The sequence below is a fragment of the Cololabis saira genome, chromosome 14 (assembly GCF_033807715.1).
Source record: "Cololabis saira isolate AMF1-May2022 chromosome 14, fColSai1.1, whole genome shotgun sequence".
In the NCBI taxonomy this organism is placed as follows: Eukaryota; Metazoa; Chordata; class Actinopteri; order Beloniformes; family Belonidae; genus Cololabis; species Cololabis saira.
In genome coordinates, this window is record NC_084600.1 from 5,097,775 (window position 1) to 5,115,587 (window position 17,813).

The following is a 17,813-nucleotide window of genomic DNA, read 5'->3' on the forward strand; positions in this document are numbered from 1 at the left end:
TTTGGCCCAGAGGAGCGGACATGCCGCTGACGCTCCAGCATTACTTTACCATCAGTGGAATTAAAATGAACAGTTCAGTAAACACAGGGACGACTTAGGGGTATTTATTTAATTTTTTATTTATTCATTTCAGATCCCCATTAGTTGCTGTCTCAGCAGCAGCTATTCTTACTGGGGTCCAACAGTACAAATATACATTTCTATAAAACTTTTACAGTACAATATAAAATGTTAGTTAAACAGAATAAAACAAAGTAGATAACAAGTACAAAGAACAACAACTAAAAAGAAAAACAAGACAAAAAAAAAAAAATAAAGATAATAATAAGCAGAAAACAATGAAAAAAAGAAAATGAATTTTCCTAAATGAAAAAAACAAAAATGAAAAAAAAAACAAAAAAAAAAACAAATAACAACCAAAAACAGATAGATTAAAGATAAATCCAAGTACAACTAAAGATAAATAAGTGCATACTACTAAATGAGGCAAATACAAAAACAAAAATAGTGAAAATAACCAGAAACGTCACAAAACTTCAGCAAAATAAAATACTAAAAATTGAAATTAAATGCAGAGCAAGAAAATATGTTTATTTATATAACTCCTAACTCAATTAAATCAATACAAATCAAATTGACATTGACAATAAGCTAAAACCATTAGACAGAATCTAAAACAACCAGTTTCTTTTGAACTGTATGCACACTTGCATCCCTTACATGGTAAAGCCATGTGCTTTATTGTGTATTGCACTTATTTTCATACACCATTCATTTTGATTCTCTTATTCATATTTATTGTGCGAGTAAAAAATAAAAAAGTGCAGTTGGAAAACTTTATATGATATGTAATATACATACATAGGATTTTACATGATAAAATGCACAAAGTGGGAATTGCATCTTGAAAAGCCACTAAATATAATGGTTACAAGAGTTAATGTTCTGCTGCTGTGTGTCCTCTCTGTGGAGCTTTAGTCTGCTCCAACTCCTAATTTAGGATAAAGAGAAACAATACCGTTAACAGGCCTGGACAGATGTGCAGTGATAGCACCTCTGGGTGCAGGAAAACCCGCCCTGATCTGCCCTTCCTCTGTTTATGTCGTTTCTCTTTATGTCTCTCGCACCACTGGTGGAAAGTAACTTTTTGAACTTTATCTACAGTTTTATTCTGCTTTAAAATGTAGTTCTTTCAACAGAAATATTGTTACGTTTATCTTTTTAAGCATTAAACCAGCCGTTTCCATGGGATTTCTTACAAAAGGCAACTTGTAAGCGGTGTCATATGGGACACGGTGCCGTGTCTCATGAAAGATTGATGATCTGTGGGAAAAGTCCAGACTGAAAATACATCTTTTAAAAAAAAAGAAATCTCCTGTTAACCACATCACAACTTCACTGATCTATTCAGTTCAATTCAGTTCATTCAAATAATGCCAATTCACAAAAAGGTCATCTCAGAACACTATGAAGACCAAGTACAAAAGTTTAGTTTGGATCCAATTTATCACCTCGAGTCAAATCCACTTATAAGATAATTCAATACAGTTTGGTTTTCAGTTGAAGTCATAACTTTGTTGTCCTTTTTCCTTTTGAATACAGTTCACATTAACATCTAATTCCCTTTTGTTCAGGATCAACTGGGGAGTACAATAAACTCACTCCAGATCACTATTTGGAAAATGTCAAATCCAAAAAAACTTAAACTACATGAAGTGTTTTGAACCAGCTCCAGCTGGAACATCTGCACGTCTTCATCTGTCTCTCTCTGTGACAGGCTCTTTAACGCACTAATAATTCAGTTTAATGTCAGAATATCGGCATATGATCACATTTATATGTTTATACGATGTGTGGTTGTTCATGCAGGACCGTTTTATCTATTTTGAGTTATTAACTTTGCCATAGTTGTAGCTGTACTTGGAGAATATGTTAACGTTTTTACACTTTGTGCATTGATGTGCATATTCACTCTGCTCGTATTCACTCTCATCCGTAAGTTTAATGATCCCAAAGTGACTGCTAATATTCAGAAAAGAGACAGCTGGAGTTTCCAGTTTTTCTCAGTGTTTCTCGGCCCAGCGTTCACACCCATCTCCTCATCATCCATGTGTCTCCGTCACCTCGCTGATCTCACTCCTGATGAAGCAGCCTATTGTTTCATAACCAGCTGTGCTGCCCGGGGAGGATTTCATGCTGGGCTCTCTGAAAAATGGAAAACATGAAGGCTAGAAGAAATCTACACGTTACCACTTTTTTGGTCTTTATTCTTCAAGGCCTGTTCACCTACTGATGTGGGTTATAAGGATCACACAAACACACTGTTTTTAAAATCGCATGTGTTGAAATTCTGGGACATTGTCAAACTAAAAACTCTACAAATCATATTCCAAGCGAGAACTGATTCACTTCCAGGAAATTTACAGAAAATGTTTTGTGTGATGGGAGGGAGTTATAATTTAAGAGGAAAATTGCATTTAAAAAAAACAATGTGTTCATTCTAAAAGGAAAAACATATGTATCTCAGTTGTTGGAGTGGATCTATGGAATGGGTTGGGTGATGGGTTGAAGCAATGTACAAATATAAATCAATTTAAAAAACGGTACAAAAAGGAAGTTCGGGGAAGTTATTTGATTGAGGAGTTATGTTAAGGAAAGATTGTGTTTGTTAGCTGGTTAGGTGCAAAGGCTCAACCAATGGGAAAATCTGTAGCCTAATAGGTAAATTAGCAGCTATTTATTATTAATGTGTATGTTTAATTTATAATAGAGGTAACAAAGGGGCAGGGTTAAATACGTTTTACTTCTACCTGCTCCTTTTCGGACACTGTTTTTTCCCTGTTTGTATTACGTTTTTGTTGTTGCTTTTTTCTGTATGTTTTGAATTTGTTTTAAAATTTTACATTTTTTTCCTTATGTGTTCGAAATAAACAATTCAATCAATCAATCAATCAATCAATCAATCAATCAATCAATCAATCAATCAATCAATCAATCAATCAATCAATCAATCAATCAACATCAATCAATCAATCAATCAATCAATCAATCAATCAATCAATCAATTCTGTTTGATCTGTCTCTTGAAAACCTGCAGCTGTCATTGTTTGCAAATTCTATTTACTGATCACATTACCAAAACCAGAGTGTTATGGAAGAATAAACTATATTAGTTTGGATTAGGGGAAAAGCTTCTTTATTTTAGTATGTTTGTCTTACAATAAAGTTGACTTTTACTTTTTGTTTTTTGACAGGAAGCCAAGAAAAAGTATGACAAAGAGACGGAGAAGTATTGTGCAGTGCTGGAGAAGCACCTGAGTCTTTCAGCCAGGAAGAAAGAGTCCCATCTACACGAGGTACGAGAGCGTCCCTTTACTGTTTACACAGTTTTACTTCGGTTTTCCACTTTTATGAATTTCCTTCCCCGTCGTAGGCGGACAGCCAGGTAGACAACGTCCGGCAGCATTTCTACGAGGTTTCTCTGGAGTACGTCTTCAAAGTGCAGGAAGTTCAAGAGAGGAAGATGTTTGACTTTGTGGAGCCGGTAAGAAACATTTTTTCCCCCACTACTTAGATGTAATCTAAGTAGTGGGTAATCTAAGTCTTTTTTTTAAACTATCATAGTCTCTTCAATAAGCTGTGTAAACATGCTCTGTTTTAGCATTATTTTGCTTTAATACCATATTTTCCGCACTATAAGGCACACCTTCAATGAATGACATATTTTAAAATGTTTTCCATATATAAGGCTCACCGCATTATAAGGCGCACTAAATATCTGGTAAAAGAGCATTAGACCCGGGAGAGGCCTTTTAAATCTAATCACACACATTAAAATTCCATTTATAAGGGATTATAACTGTAATTTTACCTGAAATGCCATTATGCTTTGTTAAATACCATATTTTCCGCACTATAAGGCAATTCAATGACGTATTTTAACACTTTTTCCGTATATAAGGAAAAAGTCTAAGCATTATAAGGCGCACTAAATATCTGGTAAAATACCGTACTACAGTGGCTGGGGTTGAGTTACGTATCTACCTGATGGAGCTACAGGAAATGCTACAAAATCCTACAGCAAATGCAAAAAAAAAAACAAGAAGAAAAGTACCATATGTCAAACTTTATTAACAAAATAAAAACCAGCTTTGCTCCGTCTCGTCAAAGTCTCCATTATGCGAGTCAGCGTCGCTGCTGTTGTCTTGAACGTCTGTGACGATTCCTGACGTTTTTAGCGCCATTACTTCGGCGACACCAACTACATTACCCACAATCCCCCTGACTACAGTAACAGAAATGACCGTAATGATCATATATAAGGCGCACTGCCGGTTTTTGGGAAAATTAAAGGCTTTTGGGTGCGCCTTATAGTGCGGAAAATACGGTACTAATCCAATATTCAATTTTTCATTTCACTGCAAATAATAAGTTTACAAATATAACTTTATGTTATCCTTTCTCTCATCCTCTCCTCCCTCTTGCATATTTGTAATAATTCCTCATATTTCTGCGGTAACTGCTTGTCTTTTCATCTCCTTCTCCTTGTTGCTGTCTTGTTTTTCATTTACTTTCTTCCCTTTGTCACTGTTTTCTCTCTCTCCAGTTGCTGGCATTTCTTCAAGGCCTGTTCACCTACTATCACCATGGTTACGAGCTGGCAAAGGACTTCAACCACTTTAAGACCGACCTCACCATCAGCATACAGAACGTAAGAGCACACAGAGACCCAGATATGACACTTGTAGAAGATGAAGAGGTTCATCCATCATCCTTATATTGATCTGCTTTGATAGAACAGTTTAAAGCCCTTTACCTCTGCAGAACAAAGGTTTGAGGTGTAATACTCAATTTATACAAGTGGTTTTCAAGATGAAGGTTTAGAAGTCGTTTGAAGTCAGTTCTGTCAGCTTCTTGAGCCACAAATAAATGTATAGTTTGGGAGTTTAAAATTTTGAGTCTCTGGAATAATTGTTAAAGGCCTGCAGGCAGAGAGAAATTCAGTGGTCAGCTAAGACAATTAAAACCTTGTAAAATCCTTTAAAAGAAAAACAATCATTATTTAAAAATAATTCACCTACTTATCCTCTGTTTGGTGACGTGCTTGGTCTTTCCACTGTAGCCGGAGGAAGAACCTGCATATTGTTGATTATTTTAATCTCACATCACCTTTAATAACTTGATTGCATGAGGCAATTAAGAAAAAAAATTTAACTTTATATTTTTGACGCAAGTTTGAAATGCAGTGGGTATACAGGACTGTCTCAGAAAATTAGAATATTGTGATTTTCTGTAATGCAATTACAAAAGAATTTGCTGATCATGGCTTACAGCTTAAGAAAACTCAAATATCCTATCTAAAAAAATTATAATATTCTAGGAATCTTAATCTAAAACTGTAAGCCATAATCAGCAATATTAAAATAATAAAATGCATGTAATATTTCAGTTGATTTGTAATGAATCCAGAATGTATGACATTTTTGTTTTTTTAATTGCATTACAGAAAATAAAGAACTTTATCACAATATTCAAATTTTCTGAGACAGTCCTGTAAGTTGTGAACTTGCATGCATGCTTGCAGGGCGGAGGCCTGTTGTGTTACCATGTTCACATGAAAAACCAAGCATAAAGAATACTGCCATTTATGCTTCATGGGGAAATGGTGAAAGAAAACAATGTTTTTGAGTAATTACCAACTGTAATTTGTTACCATGATTTATTATTATTATTTTTTTTATACTGGAGTCTAAGTTCTGCTGTTGATACAAGCTGCACAGGATCAGGACACGTGATGGAAGGTCTGCGTTCTCTGTTTGTGTTGACAGACGAGGAACCGGTTTGAGAGCACGCGATCTGAGGTGGAGAGTCTGATGAAGAAGATGAAGGAGAATCCACATGAACACAAGAGCGTCAGCCAGCACACCATGGAGGGATACCTGTTCGTGCTGGAGAAACGTACGTGTGTGTGTGTGTGTGTGTGTGTGTGTGTGTGTAGAGAAGTTCTGTCTTTATTTTTATCAATGCCTTTCACACAACAGAACATATTGATCTTTACAGTTCTTCAGTTCTTTACAGTTCTTTTACAGTACAGTAATAACCAGGTAATACCATGGTAATTACACTGTAATTACCTAGTAATACCTTGTATTTACACAGTAATTACATGGTAACTACCGGGTAATTTACCCAGTAAGTACTAGGTAATTATTACGTATTTTCTTGTACCATGTAATTATGTGTATTTACCATGTAATTACATAGTAAATAGCTGGTTGTTTAAACTAAACATTACTAGGTAATTAAAAAGACATTAGATGGGAACTATGAGGGAAATTACAGGTATTTACTAGGTTAATATTGGTAACCACCAGTCAATTTACCATGTAATTAAGTAAGTACCAGGTAATTACTAAGTATTTTTCTGCGAACTACCAGGAAATTATAACCAATATTTGAGGTAGTTACCAGCTAATTACACTTCAATGACCATGTAGTTATCTTGTATTTACTATACATTTCATGGATAACTACCAGGTATTTACCCATTCATTATTGATTTATGTATTATCAATGGATTGGTGCATGTACCCCCGAGGGTGTAAATGACTCTATTGACCTTGTAATTAACCTGATAGTTAATCAGTATTTACCCAATAAGTACAGACATTTTTACCTGGCTTTTACTCAGTAATTAAAGTGAAACTGGACTGTAAAAGAAAGCGTGTGTTGTTTCCATAATATTACCTGGTAATTGTAGATTATAATTATAAAGATTTGAACAATTGGCAAAACGTCTGATAATTACCTCCCCTTTACCCCGCAATTAGAAAGTTGGACCACACCCCCTCACATATACCTCCTCACACACACCCCCTCACACACCACCACCACCTTGTAACAAATACGATCACAAAACAGGTGATCTGTCAAAGACTTTTTTTTTTTCTTCAAAAGGATAAAGAAAAAAATACAAAGTTCTGTATAAAAACATATTGTACAGTGTAAAACGTATTGCATAGTGTAAAACATAAAACTAGGCACAGTGTTGAAAATATAGGCACATTCAGTCAATCAATGCAACAAATAAAAAATACAGTGCATTCAATAACGATATAACAACATATTTAGATCTCAAAGTGGCATGTCAAGGACCCCAGTATTATCTGCATTTGGCCATCACCCTTAATCTCAATTTATTTTTCCAGAGACCCTCAGAGAAGCAAAGATTTGAGACATGTAAACAACAAAAACACGGGGCGAACCACAATAAAATAACTTTTCATAAGTTTCAACACAAAATATGACAAGTTAATCATTTGCTTGCATATTTTACCAACTCTGGAGCAGCGTTAGCACGCCCGAACGGGAATAGGAAGTTAAGCTTCGTCAATAACGGAGGTAACAGAGGAAGAACGGTGCTCTTCAAAATAAAAGCATAAAAATAAAACGTAAAATGACAGAAATGCTTAATTCACTCTGCACGTAATCTGCTGCCATTTACACGCAGCACCAGCTGAAAAATAGCAGATCTACAAACTTATAGTGCAGCAGTCTGCCCTGAGTGCAGCGATATGAGCTTGTAGATTTGCTATTTTTCAACAGCTACTTTAAATATTGTAAAGTAGCATTTCTGGAAGTAGCAAGGATTGGCAGAACTCCTGGCTCCGTCATCAGAGATGCTCCGCGTCGTGACGTTGTCGTGACGTTGTTGTGACGATCATATATATTTTATATCAAAAATGCATATATATATATATATATAATATATATATATATATATATATGCATGCTTTAGGTTCTTACCAACATGGTATTAACCATTAATATATATGCAGACAAAAAAAAAATAATAATTAGGGGATGTGCGCCTTTTCTGCTTCTGTCTCGGGGTGGTTTTTACATTTCTGTGGATAGTGTGATATTATATTATAATTTCAGCCTAATTCACCCCATATACTGTATCAATCTGATATTTTTAGATGATAATCATCCAGAGATTAATAAACATTAAGCTTCACACGGAGAATTGTGAAACAAAAAGTCCAGATAAGCAGAAGAGCTACAATGAGATGATGAAGTGGGCCTGCGTCTCACAGTAACAAAGTTTTGTTTCTTTCATCAAGCTTAAAGCGTCCCTGGCAGCGCAAGACTGTCGGGGTTTCAACCCGCTTGTTTAGTGTTACCATGGCAACTGAAAACATAGGCCTCGCCATTTTCATTGATGGATTGAAACCTTTATTGTCCCCTCTGGGGAAAATTATTATTATTATTATTATTTCTGGTCGAGAGGTAATTTTATCTAAACGTTTAGACAGGATATAATACTATAAACCATTATTTTGTTTGTGCAAATGTAAAATAGTGACTTTTTATCGGCCTAAATATTATTAAATATTTATTAAAACCATAAGAGTGAGTGTGTGTGTGTGTGTGTGTGTGTGTGTGTGTGTGTGTGTGTGTGTGTGTGTGTGTGTGTGTGTGTGTGTGTGTGTGTGTGTGTGTGTGTGTGTGTGTGTGTGTGTGTGTGTGTGTGTGTGTAACTCACTTGGACTATTATGAGAATATATCATAAAAGAGTCTTGAGGAAAGTGTTTCTCTATATCAAACTTCCCGTTCATCTTTTCTTGGTTTCCTGTCAAACCACTTCCTTGTAATTGCTTTTTTATTTTGCTTGGCACAGATAGTATTTCAAAAAGGTATTTGTCTTGGGCGTTAGGAGCGAGTGGTATTCTCCCTGAATATATACTGCTGAAACTACAAGTAAACACAAAAAGTACTAAGTATCTCTTCTCTTTTGAGTTCTTCCTGTTTCTGACTACAATGTTTGAATCATCAGTTATAAAATACAGTGTATGGAATTGTTTGCCAGCAAAAAACAGATTCTGGCTTGCTGTTTTGTGAATATTTAAATTTTCTGCAACTGTATTCTTCCATAATAATGAAGAGAACATGGCTCTGTGTGTGTGTGTGTGTGTGTGTGTGTGTGTGTGTGTGTGTGTGTGTGTGTGTACTCGGCACAGCACATGCATTTTGGTAGCATTTTGCTCGGTGCACACACGTGCACACACGTGCACACACGTGCACACACATGTTTTGTCAGAGAAAAAGAACAAACAAACCATAATGAACCAATAGCTGACAAAGTCAAGTCTGATCTGCTGGAGACGTGACTGCAGCGCCGTCCGCATGCAGTTACCATGGTAACACATCCAGCACTAAAAGAGGCCTGACTCATCCTTTTTTTCTGTTGTTTTAACCCTGCCCGCCTCTGACTGTGTTTTTTCTCAGACAGTTTGACATCATCATTTACTCTTCTCTCCTCTGATCTCCTGTCTTTGTGTCTGCTTCTTGCAGGTTCATTCGTATCCACATGGGTAAAGTACTACTGCACATACCACCGCGAGCCCAAGAAGGTCACCATGGTCCTGTTTGACCCCAAATCTGGAGGCAAAATGGTCAGTAAACAAGAACCCAAGTGTGCTGACGTGTTTCTCAAAAAGAAAAAAAAAAAAAAAAACTATTCTCTGAGTGTCACTTGATCCTGTCGTGTCCAATTTGCAGTTCATCCCTTAGAGCTGCCTTCCAGTTAACACTGCTGCTTGCTCTTGGTCGTGACAGTCTCTTATTTTATGTCTGTGTATATTATTTCCAGTAATCGAAAGTTACGTCAAGGTCAAAGCAGCTTACGTGCTCGGCTTTAAATCAGCGGTTTGTCTTTTTCCTGGAAACTGCCAGCTTGTTTCTACAACAAACTTTCATCCCCCTCCCTAACGCCGAACCTGCAGCAGCTCCATGAGCGTGTGTGGGCACACACAAAATAATCATTCAATCTTTATTTCTACACCTTTCCACAACAAATCCTAAGAATTCTTTTATTAAAAAAACAAAACAAACCTCCATACTGAGCTTTCCGATGGTTTTTGAAAACCTGTTCCAGGCTTTCATTTTTATAATTAAAAGGACCTAATGTCTTCTACAAAAAAAACAAAAAAAAAAAACATTGAAGGTTTCAGCTTGGCCAGCAATTTCTTCTGGCAATCCAGCTACCTTTTGTCTGCATTATTTCTGGAAATATTTCTTAAAATGTATTTTGAATTGGGGCAAGCTTATAAGACAAGAGAGATAAGATAAGATATTCCTTTATTAGTCCCACAGCGGGGAAATTCGCAGTGTACAGCAGCAAAGGGGATAGTGCTAAACAAGAAGCATCAATAGAAATAATAATAATACAATAATAAATATCAGAGTATGACACACTATAAACAGTACTGGTATATACAATAATAATAATAATAATAATAATAAAAAATACTGGTATATAAAATAAGATAACAGACGGATATTTACATAATTGCACGTTGCAGTGAATGATATTGCACATTATTTTCCAGTATGTACATTTATTGTCAGGTTTATTGTCAGACTGTTATGTACAGTCATTCTTCACGAGGCTGGAAATTTTGATGTTGTTGATATTTGACACTGATTTCTTTGGTAATTATGCACTTGCACTTCACACTCCCCCATAAAACATAGAAGTGCCTAAAACACACACAAAGCTGCTAAAATGTTTCATCCCAAACAAATTAACCTGGCTCCTTGGATACGTTTTCTCAAACCTTGTCTCTTTGTTTCCATACATAGACAGATTTTTGATAATCTAGTAAATGTGTCATGATTTTGTACATGTGGAAAACCGACCATAACGGCCCCTCTGCCGTGTTTTACAGTTGTTATTATCCGTCTGTTTCATGGGGGGTCAAACTGGAAGCATAATAAATAAATAATAACAAAAATAAATGAAGATGACGGCTACAGTTTTAGTATTATTTATGTTTTACATTTATTGAATCAAATGTTCTTCCTCCAGATTTTTAGCTTCTACAGGACTGTCTCAGAAAATTTGAATATTGTGATAAAGTTCTTTATTTTCTGTAATGCAATTAAAAAAAACAAAAATGTCATACGTACATTCTGGATTCATTACAATCAACTGAAATATTGCAAGCCTTTTATTATTTTAATATTGCTGATTATGGCTTACAGTTTAAGATTAAGATTCCCAGAATATTCTCGTTATTATATAATATTCTTGTTTTTGTAATTGCATTACAGAAAATGACAATATTCTAATTTTCTGAGACAGTCCTGTATATTGGATGTGTGTACATCCAAACATTATAATTTGTTGTTTCTTTGTAGAAAAAGTTCACAAACTAGGAAACTTGATCACAATCAAATTGGTTTAAACTTATTCTGCAACATAATAGGAAGCAGAGGAAAGGGTCAAACTCTGAAAACCAACATATTTTATTGAAAAACACCCCAAACATTATCATACTGAATGGCATGCAGAACAAGTTTGATCTTGCACTTAGGGGATTAAGGATTTTTCCATGTCACTTTTGGATGCATTGGTGAAAGTGTTGCCGTTATGATGCAGTGATTTTTCTCTCCATGTTTCTTTGTCAGGGAGAGGAGGAGAGTTTCAACCTGAAGTCGTGCACCAGGAGGAAGACGGACTCCATAGAAAAGAGGTTCTGTTTTGATGTGGAGGCGGTGGAAAGGTGAGTGTATGTGGAGACTCCCTACGTAAGCTTTTGACCCCTACTGTAGCTTTAATAGTTTCAGGTGTTTGTTAATATAAATCCATTTTATTAAAGGTTTTGACTTTGCTATCACATCAGAAATGAACTTGAGGATTACTCTATTCTCTAATGCATACATAATGGGAGAAAATAAAAAATTGGAAGTATACAAATGGCAAAAAAACACTACAATATATATATATCAAACAAAAATGGGAGAAAGAGTCAGGTGCACAAATATGAGAGGAAGACTGGACGGAGATATGTGAGACACAGGCAACCACTGCAAACTCAAGAGCCCTGAGAGAGTTTGGCTGGAAGAATATTGTGAGATACTTCATCACCCCCAGAATAACAGCACTACAAACACACACTCAGAGCCGGGGATTTTGTTGGAGGCAATGCGGAACCTCTATGGCAAACCATTACCATATTCTCTGGGCTTGCCCAAAGATACAGCCATATTGGCAGGAGGTGCAACAGCGATATCTGAAATGTTGGGAGTGGAGTTAGATTGCTCGTTCATCACATTGTATTTAGGAAAGATGCCAGAAACTGTTCCTCTTAAAGATAAATATTTGCTGAAGATACTTCTGGCAAGCAGCAGGAAAGCGATAACTCGTAGTTGGTTGCATGCTGACCCTCCAACTAGTGCTGGGCGGTATACCGGTTCATACCGAATACCGGTGTTTATTTTTCTTATGATATGAATTTTCATATACCGTAATACCGGTGAGTATGTACAGTAGCTACACAACGTTGGGAACGCGGCGCTACGTTCCGCCGCGCCGCGGAAGGTAGCGCCGCTGGACACTGTTTGTGAGGGGACTGTTTAGCCGTATTGATGCACCGATTGTTCGTTAACCGAAATTGTTCGGCCGAAAATGGCAAAAAAACACTTTTGGTGTTAGGTGGAATAAGTGGGAAAAAAAAACGAACAATTAATAACGGCGTTGTAAAATAAGGAAACAGACTGACCGCTCCCGTAACAGTTGCACCACAAACATAAATCGTTGGCCAACCAAAAAGTAACCACGAAGAATTTGACCTAACATTCACCAGGAGGTGGAACCTAAACAACATAATGCTGGAAATTAAAACATGTTCAGTTTTTTACGTTCAATAAATATTTTCTACCTTGTAATTTTGTAAAAGATCAGTCAGACAACACTTAAAGTCTTTAAGTGTTGTCTGACTGATTCTCTCACTTCATTAGAATCAGAAGTTTACCTCATTGTAAACGGCATAATTTTGTGAGGCCATGCAAACCTGTATTTATAGTAGTGTGGACATTAATGTTTTTCTACAATATTTCCTCCTCATGACAGTAAAATAGGCCATTCTAAGCCAATTTACTGCAGCAATTCCTTTCCAAATCATTAGAAAATGTGGTTAACACCCAGTTGTGCATGAAAAAAAAAATAGCGTGATATACCGTGAAACCGATATAATTTTTAAAAATACCGTGATATAAATTTTTGGTCATACCGCCCAGCACTACCTCCAACAAAAGATCAGTGGCTGAAGATTGTAGAAGGTGTTTATTGTATGGAGAGACTCTCTTTTGTATTGAAACTTGAACTGCAGAAATGTGACTAACAAAGATATGACACGGTAGCACGATGTATGGAAGAAATTGTATTGCCTTGACTTTGTAACACCCATGATGCCCTCGGGTTCTTTGTTGCCTAAATAAAAAAAGAGTATAAAAAAAAAAAGAAATGAACCTGAGGTTCCCAGGGTGTAATTGCAGCCGTCCTGCACACGAGGGCGCTGCAGAGTTGATACTAACTGAAGATTGGACTTAGCAATGTTGTACCTGGGGTGCTGTCCTTCCTCCCCCTCCTCCTCCTCATCAGCTTCATGCTTCACTTCACCACTGCGTTGCTATTTATACGTCTGGGTGTGTGCGTCTACTGGTTTGTGTAAAGTTAGTTAGAACAACTTGTGTTACTTTTTAAGAGACTGATTAAACCCCAAAAACACTTATTCAAATGGTTTTTGTAGCTGTTAGTATTAGTTTGCAAGAATGTGCTTGTATTTCCATACCTAGGGGCTTGAGTGGGCTGCTGAGCTGTCTCTGCTCTTAGTTCAGGTACTGTTCTACAGGAAACTTTTTCATTCCCAAAAGGAAAAAAAGTGCTTTATTATTCTTATTTCATCCCCCGCTACTCAGAATAACAGGCATCATAAATGAGAGCGGAAACTTCTGTTGTCTCTAGTAGCGAGCGCTTCCCAGAATTGATGTTTAATTCACACAGATCTTGGTTTTATTTATATATATATTTTTTTACATTTTCCTGGTGGAATGCCACTTTGCTGTTTACTCCCACCTCCGTCCTGCAAACACGCTCGTAGCTGAGCGGTGCAAGCTGGGATTGACAGAGCCACTTCTGAGATGTCTGTTATCTCCCAGGTTCGTTCAAGCTGGACAAAGTTGTACTGATTCTGCACCGCGGCCTCGGGGGGGTAACGGGGGGTAACGGGGGGGTTTGGGCTGGGATCCCAGTGTGTCTGGATGAGTGTACAAGATGAATGTGCAGCGAGTGACAGGCTGACTGTAAAACATCAATTGCAGACCTGCAGACGGGGGATGGACAGAGTTAATTAGGCTGCAGGTCAGGGAGGTGCGAGCACGCTCGCTGACTGATGCCCCTGTCAGGATGATTTGTCTAAGCTGCTTAATCTAATGAATTCTTGTTAGCTGATGAATTTTTCAGGCGTTGCTCCTCATCCTCGGAGCCTTTTATGGTAAAAAAATTGGACCTGTGCAGTTGATCATCTGATTTACAATAGTCATTGTTCTGGCATCCACAAATGAATATAATTTACTCCGGGGGGAAAAACTGAGGAAATGAGTAAAATGAAAAAGAAAATGAGTCAAGTGCAGTTTTAGTGAAGGAACAAGTGAAATAACTTAACTGGATAACAGTTTATTTCATTTGAAGCTCTTTGGTTAGTCTCTTTATCTCACTGAATCTAACTGACGATGTTTGCCACGTGCTACAGGACTGTCTCAGAAAAGTAGAATATTGTGATGAAGTTCTTTATTTTCTGTAATGCAATTAAAAAAACAAAAATGTCATACATTCTGGATTCATTACAAATCAACTGAAATATTGCAAGCCTTTTATTATTTTAATATTGCTGATTATGGTTTACAGTTTAAGATTAAGATTCCCAGAATATTCAAATTTTTTGAGATAGGATATTTGAGTTTTTATTAAGCTGTAAGCCATGATCAGCAATATTAAAATAATAAAAGGCTTGCAATATTTCAGTTGATTTGTAATGAATCCAGAATGTATGACATTTTTGTAATTGCATTACAGAAAATCACAATATTCTAATTTTCTGAGACAGTCTTGTATATGATATAACAAACTAATGTGTGTGTGTGTGTGTGTGTGTGTGTGTGTGTGTGTGTCTCTCTCAAGGCCGGGTGTGATCACCATGCAGGCGATGTCAGAAGAAGACCGGCGGTTGTGGATGGAGGCTATGGACGGTAGAGAACCGGTAGGTTACCATGGTTACTGGTTTGTGCTTACGTGACAGAATCAAAAGAGATGACGGAGACGGATGATTAGACCGAGGGACAACATGTCCCCTCAGCTTTACCTTTAAAAAGGAGTTTTTTTCAGCAATAAAATCAATCTCTGCACCTCTCCCTCCGTGCAAACCTGTTCCAAGCTGCCGCTGGGCGTTAACATTCACAACAGAATTCCAAACTATTCGTTTGTGCTGTTTATAAAATGAAATTGTTCACTCTCAGGCAAGTGTGTCACGGCTGTGTTCAGCACTCATTCAGATTTGTTTTCCCCCTTTTTGCGTGTCAAGACACTGTCTTCGTGTCTACATTTGGATTGATAAAAGTAACCAGCATCCATTTACTGCAAACACGTTAGAACAAGCTGCTCCTGAGCTCAGGGAAAGCTGCTGGAAACCCAGAACTGCTTGGGGTTTTTTGTCTTTCTTTGCTGGGAGCTGATGCTACCAGAGCTGGTAGAGGAGCCAAAAATTGTACTCAAGTAAAAGTACTGTTACTTCAGAATAATATGACTCAAGTAGAAGTCAAAAGTAGTCAAAAAGTAAAAAAGTACTTGGTGAAAAAACTACTCAAGTACTGAGTAACTGTTGAGTAACGTCTGATTTATTTTTTTAACACAACCATTCAAACAGACAAAAGTACAAAATAATCATCTTCAGGCAAATTAAATCAATAAAATAATAAAATAAATTAAAATTAATAAAAAATAAAAAATAGTTTAAATTAAAATAATCTTAAAGTAAATTCAAGTACTTTAATAAATAATAAAATAAATAAAATAATAACAGAATCAAAAAATAAATTATGCACAAGTAGCACAAAATTTCCAGCCTTTGTACTTTTCTTTTTTAACCAGAACTAGAACAAACATGAACTCATAGAAACTCTGTGTGTGTTTGAGTCTGTGTAAATGTGACAAAACATGCAAAAACAAACATTTTTCCCAAAGAATCACTCAGTGATGTCATGAGATTGACGCGTACGCAGAAAAAAGGGATAAAAGAAAAGTAACAGCTCAACGTAGCCTAATGTAGCGGAGTAAGAGGAACAGTTTCTTCTTCACAAATCTACTCAAGTAAAAGTAAAAAGTATAGTGATTCAAAACTACTCCTAAAAGTACAACATTTCCCAAAACTTACTCAAGTAAATGTAATGGAGTAAATGTAACTGGTTACTACCACCTCTGGATGCTTCCTACTGTTGGAGTAAACTCTTTTCACTTCTGTGGTTGTCAGTGAGTGCAACGTCACCAGCAGTTCCAGTTTTGTGGCGGCACGTCTCAGACAAGTAGATAAATGTGAACCCGAGTGCACATTTCTCTATTGTGGTCTGTTAGATGTGGAAAGTCTGATAACTTTGGATACAAAAGACCTCCAAAACCCACATTTTCTGTGGCCGGTCTCCTCCGATCTCTCTGCTGAAACGGGTCTGGTATTCCCTCCCGTTCCCAGCCCGTCATTAGCTGCTGTCCCTACTCAGCTGCACGCTATTTTCTGTGTCCTGGGTTCAAATGACTGGCTGATTGCTGGGCTGTTGTCTGGCCTATATCACATGCTTTGTTTTTCACTGGTTGTATGCTCATCCAGTGGTGTCCGGAGGCAGTTTCTCCCGTGCCTGTTGGTGCCTGTCGACTCTGGGAATCCAGTCAAATCCAGAGGACTAATTCTTTGTATTGAAGAGAAAGAGAGTTAAGATAAGTTGGCCAGCGAAAAAGTGTATATAAATGGTCTATTTTTCTTTATTTGTAGGTGTACAATCTCAACAAGGACAACCAGGCTGAAGGCAGTGAGTAGCTTAAACTGGGATTCATTCATTGTTTTGACAATAATTTGTCATCCACTTTAACTTTAACTGCTTAGGCTAAATTAAAATGTTATTTTAACATACATAACATACTGGTCTTGTCCATCTGTCTCTTCGTCAGTGGTCCAGCTGGATGTGGTTGGGTTCAATGTGATGAAGAAGTTCATCTATGCTGTGGAGACTCGAGGTACACCCACATTCTTTCACTTTTTTTCTCTCTCTCTGCTGATATCTCACTGCTTTCCTCTGTTATTCTGTATTTTTCCCTGAAATTACATCAAAACACAGATCACATAACGGCAGATGATAAATCAGATCCGTAAGGATCACTGGATGCACAATCCCCTGCTGCTATTTAACCTGAATTTTTGTCCAAATGGCTCATTTAAATGATGTACAGAGTGACTGTAGAAAGATGCTTTTGCTTTTGTCTTCTAAAATGAAACTAATACTACTAGGATGGATCCATTTGTACTTGAACTCATGTTTGTGTGACTGCACTGAGTTCATTAGAGGACTGTAGGTAGACATTAGGCATGCTAGGATGAGCATAAAATCACATCAGAACCATCTGTGGAGTCTTTTTTTTGACTACAGATGCTCTCTTGCTGAGTCATGCGTTGAGTTAAACTACAGTAAATGAGCTGAACGCACTAAAGAACAGACCCCTGCCTTTGAGGTTTCTAACTGGAAACAAATGTGAGACTGGGATGACAAAGAAAAGCAAGAAAACAGCATCTTATGAACGGTCATTAGTTCCAGGAGCATTGCAAAGCTGAGTTAAAACAGAAAAATACAAAAGAAAAAAAAAAAGTGGTCCACTAACTGATAAAGGGAAAATGTGGAAAAGAGGGAATCTAGATCTAACTAGA

General features: G+C 36.9%; 1 protein-coding gene across 2 annotated transcripts in view; it reads left to right on the plus strand.

Moving 5' to 3' along the window:
- LOC133459484 (rho GTPase-activating protein 26-like) overlaps positions 1–17,813 on the plus strand; it is a 165,390-nt gene that overhangs the window by 71,505 nt on the left and 76,072 nt on the right. For both annotated transcript variants that reach the window (XM_061739459.1, XM_061739460.1), the window contains exons 5-13: positions 3,255–3,356; positions 3,434–3,544; positions 4,607–4,711; positions 5,829–5,958; positions 9,358–9,458; positions 11,476–11,570; positions 15,029–15,107; positions 16,887–16,923; positions 17,063–17,128. In XM_061739459.1, the coding sequence (XP_061595443.1) occupies positions 3,255–3,356; positions 3,434–3,544; positions 4,607–4,711; positions 5,829–5,958; positions 9,358–9,458; positions 11,476–11,570; positions 15,029–15,107; positions 16,887–16,923; positions 17,063–17,128 (826 nt within the window). The remainder of the gene's footprint in view (positions 1–3,254; positions 3,357–3,433; positions 3,545–4,606; positions 4,712–5,828; positions 5,959–9,357; positions 9,459–11,475; positions 11,571–15,028; positions 15,108–16,886; positions 16,924–17,062; positions 17,129–17,813) is intronic.